Source organism: Solanum lycopersicum, chromosome 5, assembly GCF_036512215.1.
Source record: "Solanum lycopersicum chromosome 5, SLM_r2.1".
NCBI classification, from domain to species: Eukaryota; Viridiplantae; Streptophyta; class Magnoliopsida; order Solanales; family Solanaceae; genus Solanum; species Solanum lycopersicum.
In genome coordinates this window covers 51,977,068-51,994,980 of record NC_090804.1, presented here as the reverse complement: position 1 = coordinate 51,994,980, position 17,913 = coordinate 51,977,068, and the positions used below count along the sequence as shown (strand labels likewise).

Sequence of the window (17,913 nt, the reverse complement as noted above, 5' to 3'; positions counted from 1 at the left end):
ACTTCTGAATATTAAGATGTGGTCTCTAAATCTGCACACTAAATAATTAATGTTGTTTATTTTCAGTATCTTAATGTGGAAGTGAAATTCAACACTATATTGATAAAATATTATAAAATTTTCATTTCAACAAAATATATCACTTTTGATAAAGAATTTTTTAAATTTCTTTCTAATAATCATAATTTGGAGTACTATTTTTTCATTCAAAAACTTTGATAAATAACAATGCACCAAAAATATTATTGCAACAGTGTTCTTGACACACATCAATACAAGAAAAGTATTAATATATAAAAAAAAAGTACTTGAAAGTATTTATGAAAACTTACCAGTAAGGAAAAATGATGTTTGATTGAGAAAAGTGAGAAAGAAAGTTTTTAGTTTTGAAATAAAAAGGCACGCCCAAAGCAGAAAAGTTGTGATTTAGTATTTGATAACTTATCATATGAGTCTGAATATTGTTAGCACTCTCCTATAGATCTGATTCGTTCAGACCTCTTCAGACTATTAAGATGTTTTTTAAAAAATAAAACAAATGAACTTAATGGGCTAAATTTGAATGATTCAGATTCAGCCCTGAAAACCAAACATACTTAATGGGCTGAATCTAAATTATTAAGATTCAGACCTCTATTAAGTGCAAACAAATGAGGCCTGAATGATGTTTAGATCAGGAGAAGAATACGCGCATGTGTGTGTGTGTGTATGTATATATATATATATATATATATATATATGTATATATATATTTATATTATTTTTTTATATTTTTTTTTTCTTAGACAAATTTGGTTCCACTGAGGTTTTAAACTAGGCAACAGTTGATATGTACCTTTTTTTTCTAGGCACTTCACATATGGACGGTGGACCTCCAATGGGGTGTTGTGCAATGCATTATATATGGATAGGATGTCTACTATAGAAATTAAGTTACTTCTTTACTAGTGACATTCTATATTGATTATGCCTTTCTCACTCTCAACACACCTTACCTTTATCCCTGTCCCCCATAACCCTCATCCCACGATCTAACACCCCTACCACCCATCCTCACCTCTAACAATATGAGTCTAAATTTTACTTCGTACAGACACACCCTTAGATAGGTAATTTTTCCTATTTAATAACATTTTGTTGTTTTTACATTCTTCACGGTTCTATCCAAATAAAAGAACATTAGTTAACGTTCCTTCACATTTTGTCTTCTTTCCTTACAGGTCATACGTACTCTTGCCATTAGGAGTATAATGGAATGCATCATGGATTACTAGTTTCCAGATTTAAGTACTTCGGTTTGAATAAGAAAATTCCAAAGCATTGCTGTTAAAGGAGGTATTGCCATAACATTCATATCGGGAATGCAAAATGTGACCCTTTACAGGTACCTCGCTGACTGATGCAGCATTTCTGAAGATAGCAAATACATAAGAACATGTGTAAACGATATGAATCCGAAAACTTCTGTAAAGGATATAAATCAGAGTTATCAGTACAAGTCGCTCATTAACCTATAGCAACTTAGAAACAATTGAGTACAAGTGTTACAGATCACTTCGGATCCTGCCAGCTATCTAATATTTTGAGAATCATCCTTCGTTGTGTGTATAATTCTCTATACAATCTGAATCTCAATACTGTTAGAATGATTATGAAAAAAAAGGACCTCGGAACCAAATTTCCTTTTTTATTTCATTAACCTATTCATTCATCACAGCTCGCGGATGCTCACCTGGTGTTGTAGCACTGTGATTGTGCATTTTGCTGGGTTCCTCAAAAGAATGAGCTTGCCTTGCAGATTGAGGAAGCTCGGTGGATGGTCTGAACAGAGTTTGATGTTCATTCGAGTTTTCTTGAATCTCCAAGCCAGGTGTAGCCTCATCGAACATATCAGGAACAGCAGAGTACTCTCGTTGTCTAAGATCTTGTTCAGCCAATATTCTGGTTTCAGCCTGAGACATCTCGTCTAGATCAACTCCCGAAGACCTTTTAGTTTGAATAGGTCTTTCCTCCTGTACGTCATGTACCCCTTGAAGCAAATCATCTGGAGTAGCAGCAGGGTCGAGCTCCCAGCACCCCTCCGGCAAGTTCATTGTTTCTCTTTTCAGTAAACAAGATGGCACTTGATGTGAAAATCGCAACATTTCTCTTCTGGGAATCTTCCGAATGGCATCCTGATTCGTGTTTCGTCGGTATATTGTCTTGAATCCATCTAATTTGACCAAAGGAGCAATGCAAACACCAAAATCTTCAGAATAATCACCAAGGACCTCCACCATTTCATACTGGTGCCTCACTTCATCTGGGGTTTTCCTGTTCCAATCTGGCGACCAATTTCGATAAATGGCCCAAATGTCTCCCCTTTTTGGGTAAATCTGAACACACCCTCCTCTTCCAGCCTTCTCCCCACCTAGAAGGTGAGAAAATATGTTGACTTGTTCAATAACTTCAGAGTTAAAGGCCCTAAATTTTCCACATGACTTGGTAAAACCAGAATCCAACCAATTGACTATCCCAAATTCACTATCTGTTTTTGAACTTAAGTAGCTGATATGAACCTTGAAGGGCTGCACCGAGATAACTTGGCGGATCAGACAATACAAGCGAGGCATACCATCTTCCTCATCATATAAAGCCCATATCTGCTTTGGCATGAAGCAATCCTCTGATCTATCCTTGTCAAAATCATGGAAGTCAGAGTCTGGGACAGTCAAACTCATGGACCCAGTTTTCCTCATATCCGATTGATGAGCAGTAAGACCAAGACCTTCTCTTTTAGGTCTTTCACTCGATTCACCAAATTGAGCATGTGCCTTTCTCTTTTTCTCGGACTCTACAGCAGCCAACCTGATCTCTTCCAGTTTCTTGCGGATATCTGTTCTTGCCTTGTCAATTAACAACGGTCTTGGATCAAATGCAGGAGCCGTAGGCCATCTTCGGATTGGAACTTCCGGAGTAGGAAGCTTAGCATTTCTTTTCAAACTCTCACTCCCGTTTCCATCTGCCATTATGACTTCTGCAGCAGCGTTTGAAGCCACATCACCATTACCATAACCATTTGTACTCTCCAAATCAATTTTTCTCTTCTTAGGAGGCCTACCAGGCCTGCGGGGCAGTTGATCACTACCCACAGACCCATCAGCAACTGTTTTGGTTAGTTCTTGCTTCCCATTAGCTTTTTTTCCAGAGGCTTTCGTATTTGTCTGCTGGATAAAACTGAAGCCAGTGGATGAACCATTTGGATCTACAACTCCGGCAGAAGTTCCAGGGAAGGAGCTCCACTGAAAGGATAAATTGGAAGCATGCTCCGAACCATGCTTAGAATGATGTCCTGTGACCCTACTATTTGCAGAATAAGCAGGCGATGTTGGAACATACGTAACCCCACAACCATGGCTTTTGTATCCATTCTCAGGCACATAAGGCCAAGGGCTAAATGCATAGGAACCATTTACAGGGGCCAATCCAGTTTCAACAGCTATGAAAACCCCACGACAGTTCTTACAAGACAGCCTTTTGTTCACATATTTCCTATGATATTCATATTGAACCTGACAAGAGGTACAAACAGTCCAAAATGTATCGAGCCTTCCATGAGAAGCTGGAGTGTTGGAGTAATTAGCATAGTTGCCAACACCAGAAGTATGCAGAGTAAATAAATTTCTCCTCTGATCATAAGCGCTTCTTTTAGCACGATCAGACAAAACAGTCCATGCTTCAGAAATAAACTTAAACGCACCATCAGCTCCTACATTTTTGTTCTTATCAGGATGGAGTAACACAGCCATCCTCTTATATTGTTTCTTCAGCTTAGCCCTGTTTGCAGATGGATCCATACCCAGTATCGTGTAGAAATCAAGTTCTCCATTAACCTTTATCTCCGCAGCACTGTGAACACCAAATGTCGCTACCATTTGTGATATGCCATCCAACTGAGGACACAGCATCTGAGCTCTTAAAGCATAATTTTTTGCACTCACAAAATCTCTCTCCGCAAATTTCCTTTCGGCATTTGCTTTAGCTTGTAGTGCTTCCTCTACATTTTTCTCCATCTCAAAAACCACAACTTTATCCACCAACAAATCTTTAGGAATCTCACAGCGAATTACAGTTGGAACATTCTTATGCACCTGCAATTACACAAGCATTGCCTATATTAAAAATTCTGTTTTTCAACAATCCAGGACTAAGCAAAATTAAAATCAGAACCAACTTCAAAAAATCAAGAATATAATTCACAAAATCAACAGATCATATCTATCAACCTTTTCAGAGGACAATATGAAATAAGATTTAGATCTGACCTATGCTGCTCGGACTCTTTGAAAATGTTGACGGGTGCATATCGGACACTACAAAAGTACTACATTTTTGGAGAATCCGACATGAGTGAGACAACATTTTTGGAGAGTCTGAGCAACATAGGATCTAACTATCCGACATACTTACTCTATACCAACAAAAGAACTACTGTCACAATTTATTAATGTGTACAATAGACAACACAACAACAACAATATTAACCAGCAGCAGCCACAACAACAACAACAAGGTATCCCCATATAAATTCAAACCAGTTTCATTGAAGTACTCAAATTAACTACTCTCCAACACTCCAAGTCTTCTACATTTTCTCTGGACACAAAAAATTCAATATAACAAAAACATAAATGAAAAAATGAGCTAAAGTTATTAACTTTGCAAGAATCAAGGACACTAACTCTTGGAATATGCTCAAATTCAAGTCAACAACTTTCAACTCTTATTCAAATTTAACAAAAAAGAAAAAGAAAAAAACCCTTCAGCAAGAAAGATCGAAATCACCAAGATATCCAGCATAATCTTCCATACATCAATAAGATCTAAGCTAAAGATTAAAAAAAATCAATACTTTTAACTAAAATATCTTATACAAGATCTAAAAAGAGTTAAGTACCAAAAGTCAAGATTCAAGCTGAACTTACAGATACTAGAATCAAACTGAGAAACAGAGAAGACCCAGATCAGAAAAACAGTTGTTGATCCCTAAATTTGCTTCAGATCTTGAATCTTGACCAAGTCACACATTCTGCTGAGCAAGCACATGTGAAGTAAAAAAAAGTTAAATTGAACAAAAGAGGGAAGTTGAAAATAAGAAAAATGGGATTTTTCAGAGGGTGGTTGTTGGAAGTTGACGGCGGAGCTACGGCGGAAGAAGCCGTCGGAAAAGTATAGGTTACTTACTATTGCAACTAAACTTTCAAAGATACTGTATGGTGTAGTTAAAAATGAATAATAAATAAATACAAATATAGATAATGGAATGATTTCAGAGGAAAGTAAAGCTAAAGTTAATATTATGAGTAGAATATTAATTTCTCACCCCTCCTAAATATTTTAACACTTTTTGCTTTTCAATGTACAAATTAGGTGAATTTTTAATATATTAATGATGGAGTTTTAAATTTTAATACTTTATAAAGTAAATTTACTCTAAATCTGATTTAATTATTATTTAAATTTATGATCAATAAATGAAGTATGTCAAAAAAAATGGAATATTGTTTATGGATGTTAATTAAACATTTTTAAAATTTTAATTTCATTTTTTAATAAAGACAATATTCTTAAAATAAAAAACATGAAAATCTTAATATTTTTGGAGATAACATTTTTTGTTTGGTTTAGATAGTGGAAACCTTATTTGAAAGGTTCAAATTTGTCTGCCACTTTGGCATTAATTATTGCCTTATTGGTATTTTTAGAAGAATATTAAAATTTAAATTATAATTATTTTGTGTTAAATATACTTGTATTCAATTATTTGAGAATCTTTTATTTATTTTTTCCTTGGTGGTGCAATGCCATGACTAAAATGATCATAAGGTATAAAGGAAAAAAGATACTGTTAATTCATTTTTATTGAAATTCAAAATTAATAGGACATATATCAAAAAATTTCATATTATTATCATAAATAAGAAATTCTTATTTACTTCTACAATTCACCTTGACACTTCTTAATTTGATACTTATATTGAGTGTTTAATGTTTGATAACTACTAGTTATGTGCTACAAAAATTCAACATGCATCCAAATAGAATCTTAAAGTGGATGAAGCTTGGAATTGGTTCAATGGCACATCCCTTTGAATTTGATTGCCTAAGGTGTTGTGTCTTAGCTATTCTATTTCTTTATCTTTGGGATTGAAAATTACTTCCTATATATGAGTATTTTTTATGATATCAACGTATATCAATTGTCAATAAGGCTGGCAAACGGATCGGTTTTTGGCCGGTCCGGTCCGATTCCAATCCGGTTTCCGTACCGGTCCGTCCGGTACCGGTTGAACCGGTAAGGAACCGGTCTTTTAGTATACAGGACCGGGTGCCGGATCGGTTCCTGGTTTTTTATCCGGTTAAACCGGTTCGGTAAGAACCGGTTCCGGTCCGGTCCAATCCGGTAAGGACCGGTTTAGCCGGGTTTTTTATTATTTTTTTTATATTTTTAATGTTACCATTTTATATGACCGTTGGGCCCTTCTAGCCGTTGGGCTGGGGCCCAAAACGGTCAAATATGACCCCCCCCCCACCCCCTTCTAACCCATTTACACTATAAATATACCATTTTTTTTCCATTTTAAATCACAAATTCAATACTTATACAATCTTATACAATCTCTCAAAGTCTCAAACTCTCAATTATAAATCTCTCATAAATTATTAATTATTATATTGTGATATTGAGTTGAAGTTTGAATTTCGGAAGCTACAATCGGCATCTATCAAATCCGGCTTTCGTTATACGTCTACATTTACGTAGACGTTTGGTACATTCGTTCCAACTATTAACTTTAATTGTTATTTTTTTATTAATTTAGTTGTTTTATCTCTTTTATTATATTATTTTGCTTGTTTTTCTCTTAATATTTAATTGTTTTAAATTTTAACATGAATTCGGAAAGAAATAGTGGTAAAAGACCAATGTCGGAATTAAAAAATAAAAAGGGAGGAGTAAGTAGTTCTTGTTCTAAAAATTTGCCACCTAGATATTTAGTTAATACTAATGATTATACTTGTGTTAATGAAACTTTTTTTACGTCACCAAGACCAATTGAATTTAATTCTGAAAATGAAGTAGATCATGAGTCTTTAAATAGACATTATACTAATTTTGAAGAAGAATTAGAAGAAGAAGTAAAAATAAATGAGGAAGATGAAGAGACCCCTACCCCGACTAGTCCGGTTACCGAAGTCCCCTCTTTACCTACTTTTTCAAATGTCGCCGTCGTACGTGTTAAAAGATCGTTAGTATGGAAATTTTTGATACAAAATGAGGAGAAAACTACTGTTACGTGCACTAAATATAAATTGGTAATGAAACATGTAACTACGGGTACGCAAGGGGGAACGGGACGACTAAGAACACATTTACGAAGGTGTAATAAAGAATTTGCTCGCCTAGATGATATAGAAAGAGCTAATAGAAATGGAACACTCATACCCGAAAGTTCTATGGGTGTTGGAGGTTCTAATATGGTTCAAGGTGTATTAAATATGTCTAACCCGGCTAGTCGAAGCACACGCCGCACGTATAATAAAGAAAAAGATCGTAGAGAATTAGCTAAAATGGTTGCTGTTTGTGGTTTACCTTTTTCATTTCCTTCTCATCCTGATTTTGTTCATTATATTCGAGAATTATATAACCCAGATTATGAAGGTATTCCAAGAAATACAATTAAAAGTGATCTTTTTAAAAATCAAAAAGAATATTCTCATTTTCTTTGTTGTTTATTTGCTTATTATGATGGTAGGTTATCTATTACTTCTGATATGGGACGTAGTCCTAATGGTAACGATTATTTTACACTTACTGTCCATTGGATTGACCATGAATGGAACATGCAAAAACGAATATTAGCATATAAATATGTTGAAGAAAATAAAACCGATTCTTATATAGCATCAAAAGTAGGCTCTATTTTACAATATTATGGAATATGTGATAAAATAATGAGTGTCACTTTAGATAATGCTTCTAATAATTTAAGTGCCGTTGATTATTTAAAAATTAGACTTTGTCCAATTGATAATGGTTGTTTTCATATTAAGTGTGCCGCACATGTTTATAATTTAATAGTAAAAGATGGTATTTCTCAATTTGGAGTTTCTTGTGAAAAAATTAGACTTGCTTGTAATTGGATTTTTAAAGCTAAAGTAAAAGCTAGAATTACTGAATTTAAAAATCGTTGTAATGAATGTGGACTTGCATATAGAAAAATTCTAAAAGAAATATGCACTAGATGGAATTCTTTATTTGAAATGCTTCAAGTTGCTTATGTTTATCAAGAACCGCTACAATTAGTTTTTAATGCTCATAATGCGGATCCGAATTTAAGAATTGGCTTTGAAGATTGGCAAAATGTTGAAGAACTGATTGATTTTTTAAAAGTTTTTTATAAAGCAACAAATGAATGTTCTGGTCAATACTATCCTACTATTTCTTCTGTTTTAGTAAATATTTGTGCTATTTCAATTGAATTTGCTAAATATAAAGGAAAAGAACATTTTAAAGATTCAGTTGCTTTTATGATTGAAAAATTCAAAAAATATTTTTTTCCTATTCCTCAAATCTATTTGACTGCTACTACTTTCAACCCAAATTATAAATTAAGAGGTGTTGAAAGAATGGTTGAAAGATTTATAAAAATTTAGAAATTAAAGATGATGAAACTCCTAGTGTTAAACAATGTATAAGTAGCATTTATACAAAAGTTAAAGATTTATATAATGCATATAAAGTTACGGAAAAAAATATTCCAATAGTTGAACCTTCATCTTCTAAGCCTAAAAGTGATGATACGGATGATATCATGGATGAATATCTTGAGCTTGAAAGTGATGAAACTAATAATGATTTTGATTTATATTTCAACCAGGCACGGGAAAAGATTAGGCGTGACGAAGGAGAACTTCAACCTCGAATATTAAATTGGTGGAAGAATCGTGAAAAACAATTTCCGACACTTTCTAGGATTGTTCGAGATGTGCTAGCGATTCAAGCATCATCGGTCGCTTCGGAGCAAGCCTTTAGTGCAGCGAGATTTATGATTGGAGATCATCGATATTCATTAGCAAAGGACAGTTTGGAAATATCGGTATTGTTTCGAGATTGGGTCAATGCCGAAAGAAGAAACACCGGACTACCACTATTAAGTAGCCATATAGAAGACCAAATAGATGAAATATTTGGTGAGAATAGTGATGATGGCATGGAAGCAATGGACGAAGAACGACAAATGCCAATTTCAAAAAATCTTTCTTTTCAAATGATACAAAATTTACAAAAAGAATTTTAAAAAAATTGGAATTGTTAGTATAATAATTACTAATTTACTATTCAATTCCTCTTAAATTATGTACTCTTATTCTCTTTCTAATATTTGTATTGTATAATTTATTTATTTGAATAAATATACGGCTATTCGCCTTGATTTTTTCTTTTATAATAGTCTCTTCTATTTTATTCATGTCTTTTTATAAATTTAATTTTTAATTATTTTAATAAAATTTTATATTAAAACTTTAAATTCAATATAAACTTTAAAGTTTAAATGTAATTTCAAACTTTAAATCCAATATAAAGTTTAAAAAACTTTAAATTCAATATAAAACTTTAAATTCAATATAAAACTTTAAATTCAATATAAACTTTAAAGTATAAATTTAATTTCAAACTTATTATAAACTTTAAAGTTTTTAATTGAAGTTTTAATATAAATGTATAATATTATATAATAATTAAAATAATTAAAAAAAATGGAAAAACCGGTAAGACCCGGTTCCAAACCGGTCCAACCCGGTTCCAAACCGGTTACTAACGGACCGGGCGGAACAGGGAGACTTTTCTGGTAAAACCGGTCCGGTAAAATCCGGTACCGATAAGAAAATCCGGTAAGAAAAAACCGGTACCGGTCCGGTTACCGATAAAACCGGTCCTGTTGACCCGGTCCTGTCCGTTTGCCAGTCTTAATTGTGTCACGACCCAAATCGGGTCGCGACTGACACCCACTCGTACCCTCCTATGTGAGCGAACCAACCAATCTAAACCTTAACATTTCAATATAATATCAACAGAAAGTAATGCGGAAGACTTAAACTCATTAATAAAAACCAATTCAATACTTCTAAATATTCAACAACTATTATTATCCCCAAAATCTGGAAGTCATCATCACAAGAACATCTACTTCAAATTACTAAATCTAAGAGTATCTAAGAAGCTAAAATACATAAATAGCTAGTCCATGCCGGAACTTCAAGGCATCAAGACATGAAGAGGAGGATCCAGTCCAAGCTAGAAGCATTAGCTCACCCTGATATTCGGAGTAAATGAAGACTGGCTAGAGTTGCGGTTGAGTTGAAGACGACGGTACGTTTGCTGCACTCCACAATTTACAAAGAAAACAAATACAAGTACGGGTCAGTACAGACACAAGTACTGAGTAGGTATCATCGGCCAACTCAAAATAGAAAATAATTATATATCAGATAACATCATAAAATCAACTAATATCCTTAGCATGCAGCCTTTACAATTACCATAACCCTTGGTTACAACACCAAGCACATCAATGAGGACTCACGCCTCCTCATCATACTCATTTGGGAATTAGGTTCATTAGATTGAGTATATTAACATCTTTCAAGATTCATTATCTTTATTCCTCTCGTGTCGGTACGTGACACTCCGCTCCTCATATACTATCCTGGTGTCGGAACGTGACACTCTGATCCTCATTCTATCCTGGTGTCGGAACGTGACACCCGATCCATATTCTATCCTGGTACCAAAACGTGGCACCCGATCCATATACTATCCTGGTGTCGGAACGTGACACTCCGATCCTCATATACTATCCTGGTACCGGAACGTTGCACCCGATCCATATACTATCCTGGTGTCGGAACGTGACACTCTGATCCTCATATACTATCCTGGTACCGAAACGTGGAACCCGATCCATATACTATCCTGGCGTCGGAACGTGACACTCTGATCCTCATATACTATCCTGGTACCGGAACGTGACACCCGATCCCCTAATCTCACTACTTTCATTCATCAAGCCTTCTTTTACACTAAGGCATCATCATTAACAAAGTAGATTAGGGTTTCTCAAGATTTAGGATTCAATAGCTTCATCATGCTTATTTTATCACAATTACATAATCACATTCATGCAAGCATACAATTAAGCATATAGAAGGGTTTACAATACTACCCATACATATCATTCGCTATTAAGAGTTTACTACGAATAGTATAAAAACCATAACCTACCTCCACCGAAGATTAGTGATCAAGCAAGCAAATTCCCAAGGCTTTGTTCTTCTTCGTTTCCCTGTTCTCTCGATCGTTTCTCTTTCCCTCTCCTTGTTCTTTCTATCTTTCTTATTCAAACCCTTCTTTCTTTTACCCTAATTAGCATATAATTAAGTATAAAAGATGGCAATAGTAACCCACTAATTAACTTAAGGTTACCTCTTTTAACCCCCAAGTAATTAGACTTATTAACATTAACCCACTAACTTTATAATTAAAGCAGGAATAGTCAAAAACGCCCCTTAAAATACTTAAAGAAATTCGACTCAGCCTGGGATTACGCAGCCTGTGACGGCCCGTCGTGCCTGCGACGGTCCGTCCTGCTGCTCCGTCACAGAGTTCAGAGACTCAATTCTCTGAAGAGTCTGTGACGGTCCGTCGCGCCTGTGACGGTCCGTCACGCCTGTGACGGTCCGTCACGCCTGTGACGGTCCGTCCTGCCATTCCGTTACGAAGTTCAGAGAGTCGATTTCAGTGCCAATTTTTCAGAATTTCTAAGTGTTTTGAAACGAGACCTCCTCGACGGTCCGTCGTGCCCATGACGGTCCGTCGTGGGGTCCGTTGTCTCTGCCAGTTTTTCCAGAATCAAAGTCTGCTGCTCAAAACGACTAAACAGGTCGTTACAATAGATACCAATTTACCCATCGTTCGTCCTCGAACGATCATAAGAAGAAAAACAAGGGCGAAAAGAAGTACCTGAATCTGTAAAGAGGTGTGGATATCTTTCTTGCATATCAGCCTCTTTCTCCCAAGTGGCTTCTTCGACTGGTCGATTCTTCCATTGAACCTTGATGGATGCAATCTCCCTTGACCTCAACCTGCGGACTTCTCTATCTAGAATAGCAACAGGTTCCTCCTCATAAGACAAATTCTCATCAAGCAGAACTGAATCCCAACGGATAATGTAGTTTCCATCCCCATGGTATCTTTTCAACATAGACACATGAAATACCGGATGCACTCCGGATAGCCCTGGAGGCAAGGCTAACTCATAAGCCACCTCCCCTACGCGCTTCATAACTTCAAATGGACCAATATACCTTGGGCTAAGTTTACCTCGCTTACCAAACCGCATTACCCCTTTCATGGGCGAAACCTTCAGCAAGACTTGTTCACCCTCCATGAACTCCAAGTCTCTAACCTTTCGATTTACATATTCCTTTTTCCTACTTTGCGCCGCAAACAAATTTTCTTGAATAGATTTCACTTTATCTAACGATTCTCTCAGAAGGTCAGTACCCCAAGGTCTAACCTCAAATGCATCAAACCACCCAATGGGAGACCTACATCTTCTCCCATATAGTGCCTCAAATGAGGCCATATCAATGCTTGAGTGATAGCTATTGTTGTAGGAGAACTCTGCTAAGGGTATGAAGCTATCCCAATGACCATCAAATTCTATCACACATGCACGAAGCATATCCTCCAACACTTGAATCGTTCGCTCAGACTGACCATCGGTCTGAGGATGGAACGCAGTACTAAGGTCCAACCTAGTACCCAATTCCACATGCAATGTTTTCCAAAACTTAGAAGTAAACTGCGTACCTCTATCTGATATGATGGAGAGTGGAACCCCATGCAACCGAACAATTTCTGAGATATAGATTTTGGCTAACTTCTCTGCATTGTAAGTCACCTTGACCGGAATGAAATGAGCAGACTTAGTTAACCTATCAACAATCACCCAAATAGAGTCATACTTACCCATTGTCTTTGGAAGACCAACCACGAAATCCATTGCAATCCTTTCCCACTTCCATTCATGAATGGGCATTCTCTAAAGTGTTCCTCCGGGCTTGTGGTGTTCATACTTTACTTGCTGACAGTTTGGACATTTGGCAATAAAATCAACAATATCACGCTTCATTCTACTCCACCAAAAGTGTTGCTTTAGGTCACGATACATCTTGGTTGCACCAGGATGTATAGAATACCTTGAACTATGAGTCTCTGTAAGAATAGTGTTGATCAAATCATCGACGCGGGGTACACATACCCTTCCCTTGATTCTCAAAACACCTTCCTCATCGATTTGTGCTTCCTTAGCCTCTCCTCGCAATACTTTATCTTGGATTCTGCTTAGTTTCTCATCCTCAAACTATTTTCCCTTAATCTTGTCAAGAAAAGAAGATCTTGCCTCCACACAAGCCAACAATCATCCCTTCTCATTTACTTCTAACCTCATCAAGTCGTTAGCTAGAGTCTGAACCTCTCTAGCCAATGGACATCTAGAAACTTGAAAGTGAGCTAGACTTAAAGGCGTCTGCCACAACATTAGCCTTTTCCGGATGATACAAGATAATGATATCGTAGTCCTTCAATAGTTCCATCCATCTCCTCTGTCTCAAATTCAAATCTTTTTGAGTAAATACGTACTGTAGGCTACGATGATCCGTATAGACCTCACACTTAACCCCATATAAATAATGTCTCCATTGCTTTAATGCAAACACTACCGCAGCCAATTCCGAATCATGAATCGGGTAATTACGTTCGTGCACCTTCAATTGCCTTGAAGCATAAGCAATTACATTCTTCTCTTGCATTAGTACTGCACCCAAACCAGAATAGGATGCATCACAATAAATAATGAAGTTCTTACCTTCCACGGGCAAGGTAAGAATTGGTGCAGTGGTCAACAAAGTCTTGAGCTTCTGAAATCTTTCTTCACACTCGTCCGACCATACAAATGGAACATTCTGCTTAGTCAAGTTCGTCAATTGGGAAGCAATGGAAGAGAATCCCTTGACAAATCGACGGTAATAGCTAGCAAAACCAACAAAGCTCCTTATTTCTGCCACATTAGTAGGTCTTACCCAATTCTTCACTGTCTCAATCTTAGAAGGATCCACCATCACGCCCTCCTTAGACACCACGTGCCCCAAGAAGGACACTGAATCTAGCCAAAACTCACACTTGGAGAATTTGGCATAGAGCTTCTTCTCCCTCAACATTTCCAGTGCCATTCTCAAATGCTCCTCATGTTCTTTCTTGATCTTTGAGTATATCAGTATATCATCAATAAATATGATCACAAAGAGATTCAAATATGGCTTAAAAATCCCGTTCATCAAGCTCATGAAAGCAGCAGGGGCATTCGTAAGACCAAAAGACATCACTACAAATTCGTAATGCCCATACCTGGTCCGAAAAGCAGTCTTTGGCATATCCGTTGCTCGTATTTTCAATTGATGATAACCGGATCTCAAGTCAATCTTAGAGAAGACACAAGCATCTTGTAACTGATCGAACAAGTCATCAATGCGAGGAATGGGATACTTGTTCTTAATAGTTACCTTGTTCAACTGTCTGTAGTCTATGCACATCCGAAAACTCCCATCCTTTTTCTTCACAAATAGTACCGGAGCACCCCAAGGAGATGCACTTGGTCTAATGAAGCCTTTGCTCAACAACTCTTAAATTTGGGCCTTTAACTCTCTTAACTCCGTGGGAGCCATTCTATAAGGGGGTATAGAAATGGGGCGAGTACCCGGTTCAAGATCAATGCAGAAGTCAATACCTCTACCCGGTGGCATACCAGGAAGGTCTGCAGGAAACACATCTAAAAACTCGTGAACTATCGAAACCGACTCAATTGGAGGTACTTGGGTAGTATCATCCCTGAGGTGTGCAAGAAAGCTAGACAACCCTTACTAACCATTTTCTTAGCATGAAGAAAGGAGACGATACGAACCGGATTGGAAGTGTAGTCTCCCTCCCACACTAACGGATCTGTCCCAGGCTTGGCTAACGTCACTGTTTTAGCATTACAATCCAAGATCGCAAAATTCGGAGAAAGCCAAGTCATACCCAGAATTACGTCAAAATCAACCATTTCTAAGATAACCAAGTCTACATAAGTATTGCTCCCCACAAAAGTCACCAAACAAGACCTATATACTTTTTCAACTATCACAGACTCACCCACCGGAGTAGAAACACGAATAGGCATGTCAAGCAATTCACAATGTAAATTAAGACCATTAGCAAATGAGGAAGATACATATGAAAATGTGGAGCCAGGATCAAATAATACAGAAGCAATGCAATCACAAATCAAAAGATTACCTGTGATAACAGCATCCGATGTCTCCGCTTCAGACCGCCCAGGGAAGGCGTAACAATGGGCCCTATCATTTGTCTGCCCGTTGCCCCTACCATGTTGTGCTGTAGTGGCTCCATTTTTCCCATCACCCCGGCCGTTTTGGTGACCACCATTACCTCGGCCACCTCGTCCTCCAGAATAGAGGCCTCTTCCATGACCACCTCTACCTCTAACTATTGGAGGTCTGTGACTTTGTTTTGGACAATACCTCTTAATGTGTCCAGTCTCCCCACATCCATAACACTCTCTGAATTCAAGCATAGGTCTCTCAGAGAAGTGTTGACCGGTCTGAGGTGGACCCCCAACTACAGTCTGTAGTGAAGACTGAGTTGGTCGAACTGAGTAACCTCCTGAACCCTGTCCTCTAGAGTAAGAACCATTAAACTCACCTCCCTTTCGAAACCTTTTTGATGTCGATGCCATGGTGAAGTAATATGGCTTCACTCCCTCTACCTCTATCACGAAGTCTACCACTTCTTGAAAAGATTTCGCTGTAGCCGCTACCTGTAAGGCTGAAATTCGCAACTCTGATCTCAACCCCTTCACAAAATGGTGAATCCGCTCTTGTGGACTGAAACAAAGTTGGGTGGCATACATGGATAATGCACGAAACTTAGCCTCATATGCAGTAACCGACATCCTACCTTGCTCTAGGCTCAAGAACTCATCTCTTTTCCTATCCCTCAAAGTCCGGGGGATATACTTTTCCATAAACAAGCTAGAGAATGATGCCCAAGTCATAGGTGGTGCCTCTGTTGGTTGACACTCAACATGTGACCGCCACCACATTTTGGCGTTCCCTTGAAACTGATAAGTCACAAACTCAACACCAAACCGTTCTACTATACCCACCTTGTGTAGTAGCTCGTGACATTCAACCAGAAAATCGTAAGCATCCTCAGATTCATCATCACAAGAACATCTACTTCAAATTACTAAATCTAAGAGTATCTAAGAAGCTAAAATACATAAACAGCTAGTCCATGCCGGAACTTCAAGGCATCAAGACATGAAAAGGAGGATCCCGTCCAAGCTAGAAGCATTAGCTCACCCTGATATTCGGAGTAAATAAAGACTGGCTAGAGTTGCGGTTGAGTTGAAGACGACGGTACGTTTGCTGCACTCCAAAATTTACAAAGAAAACAAATACAAGTAGGGGTCAGTACAAACACAAGTACTGAGTAGGTATCATCGGCCAGCTCAAAATAGAAAACAGTTATATATCATATAACATCATAAAATCAACTAATATCCTTAGCATGCAGCCTTTACAATTACCATAACCCTTGGTTACAACACCAAGCACATCAATGAGGACTCACGCCTCCTCATCATACTCATTTGGGAATTAGGTTCATTAGATTGAGTATATTAACATCTTTCAAGATTCATTATCTTTATTCCTCTCGTGTCGGTACGTGACACTCCGCTCCTCATATACTATCTTGGTGTCGGAACGTGACACTCCGATCCTCATTCTATCCTGGTGTCGGAACGTGACACCCGATCCATATTCTATCCTGGTACCAGAACGTGGCACCCGATCCATATACTATCCTGGTGTCGGAACGTGACACTCCGATCCTCATATACTATCCTGGTACCGGAACGTGGCACCCTATCCATATACTATCCTGGTGTCGGAACGTGACACTCCGATCCTCATATACTATCCTGGTACCGGAACGTGGCACCCGATCCATATACTATCCTGGTGTCGGAACGTGACACTCCGATCCTCATATACTATCCTGGTACCGGAACGTGGCACCCGATCCCCTAATCTCACTACTTTCGTTCATCAAGCCTTCTTTTACACTAAGGCATCATCATTAACAAAGTAGATTAGGGTTTCTCAAGATTTAGGATTCAATAGCTTCATCATGCTTATTTTATCACAATTACATAATGACATTCATGCAAGCATACAATCAAGCATATAGAAGGGTTTACAATACTACCCATACATATCATTCGCTATTAAGAGTTTACTACGAATTGTATAAAAACCATAACCTACCTCCACCGAAGATTAGTGATTAAGCAAGCAAATTCCCAAGGCTTTGTTCTTCTTCGTTTCCCTCTTCTCTCGATCATTTCTCTTTCCCTCTCCTTGTTCTTTCTATTTTTCTTATTCAAACCCTTCTTTCTTTTACCCTAATTAGCATATAATTAAGTATAAAAGATAGCAATAGTAACCCACTAATTAACTTAAGGTTACCTCTTTTAACCCCCAAGTAATTAGACTTATTAACATTAACCCACTAACTTTATAATTAAAGCAAGAATAGTCAAAAACGCCCCTTAAAATACTTAAAGAAATCCGACTCAGCCTTGGATTACGCAGCCTGTGACGGCCCGTCGTGCCTGCGATGGTCCGTCCTGCTGCTCCGTCACAGAGTTCAGAGACTCAATTCTCTGAAGAGTCTGTGACGGTCCG

General features: G+C 37.5%; 1 protein-coding gene across 1 annotated transcript; it reads right to left on the bottom strand.

Moving 5' to 3' along the window:
• Window positions 1-1,440: 1,440 nt before the first annotated feature.
• On the bottom strand, window positions 1,441-5,365 carry LOC101257967 (uncharacterized). The gene is made up of 2 exons (XM_004240125.5): window positions 4,965-5,365; window positions 1,441-4,130 (listed from the first exon to the last, which is right to left on the bottom strand). Exon 2 carries the CDS (start codon window positions 4,050-4,052, stop codon window positions 1,701-1,703), a length of 2,352 nt encoding a protein of 783 aa, XP_004240173.2. The 5' UTR covers window positions 4,053-4,130; window positions 4,965-5,365; the 3' UTR covers window positions 1,441-1,700.
• Window positions 5,366-17,913: the final 12,548 nt, after the last annotated feature.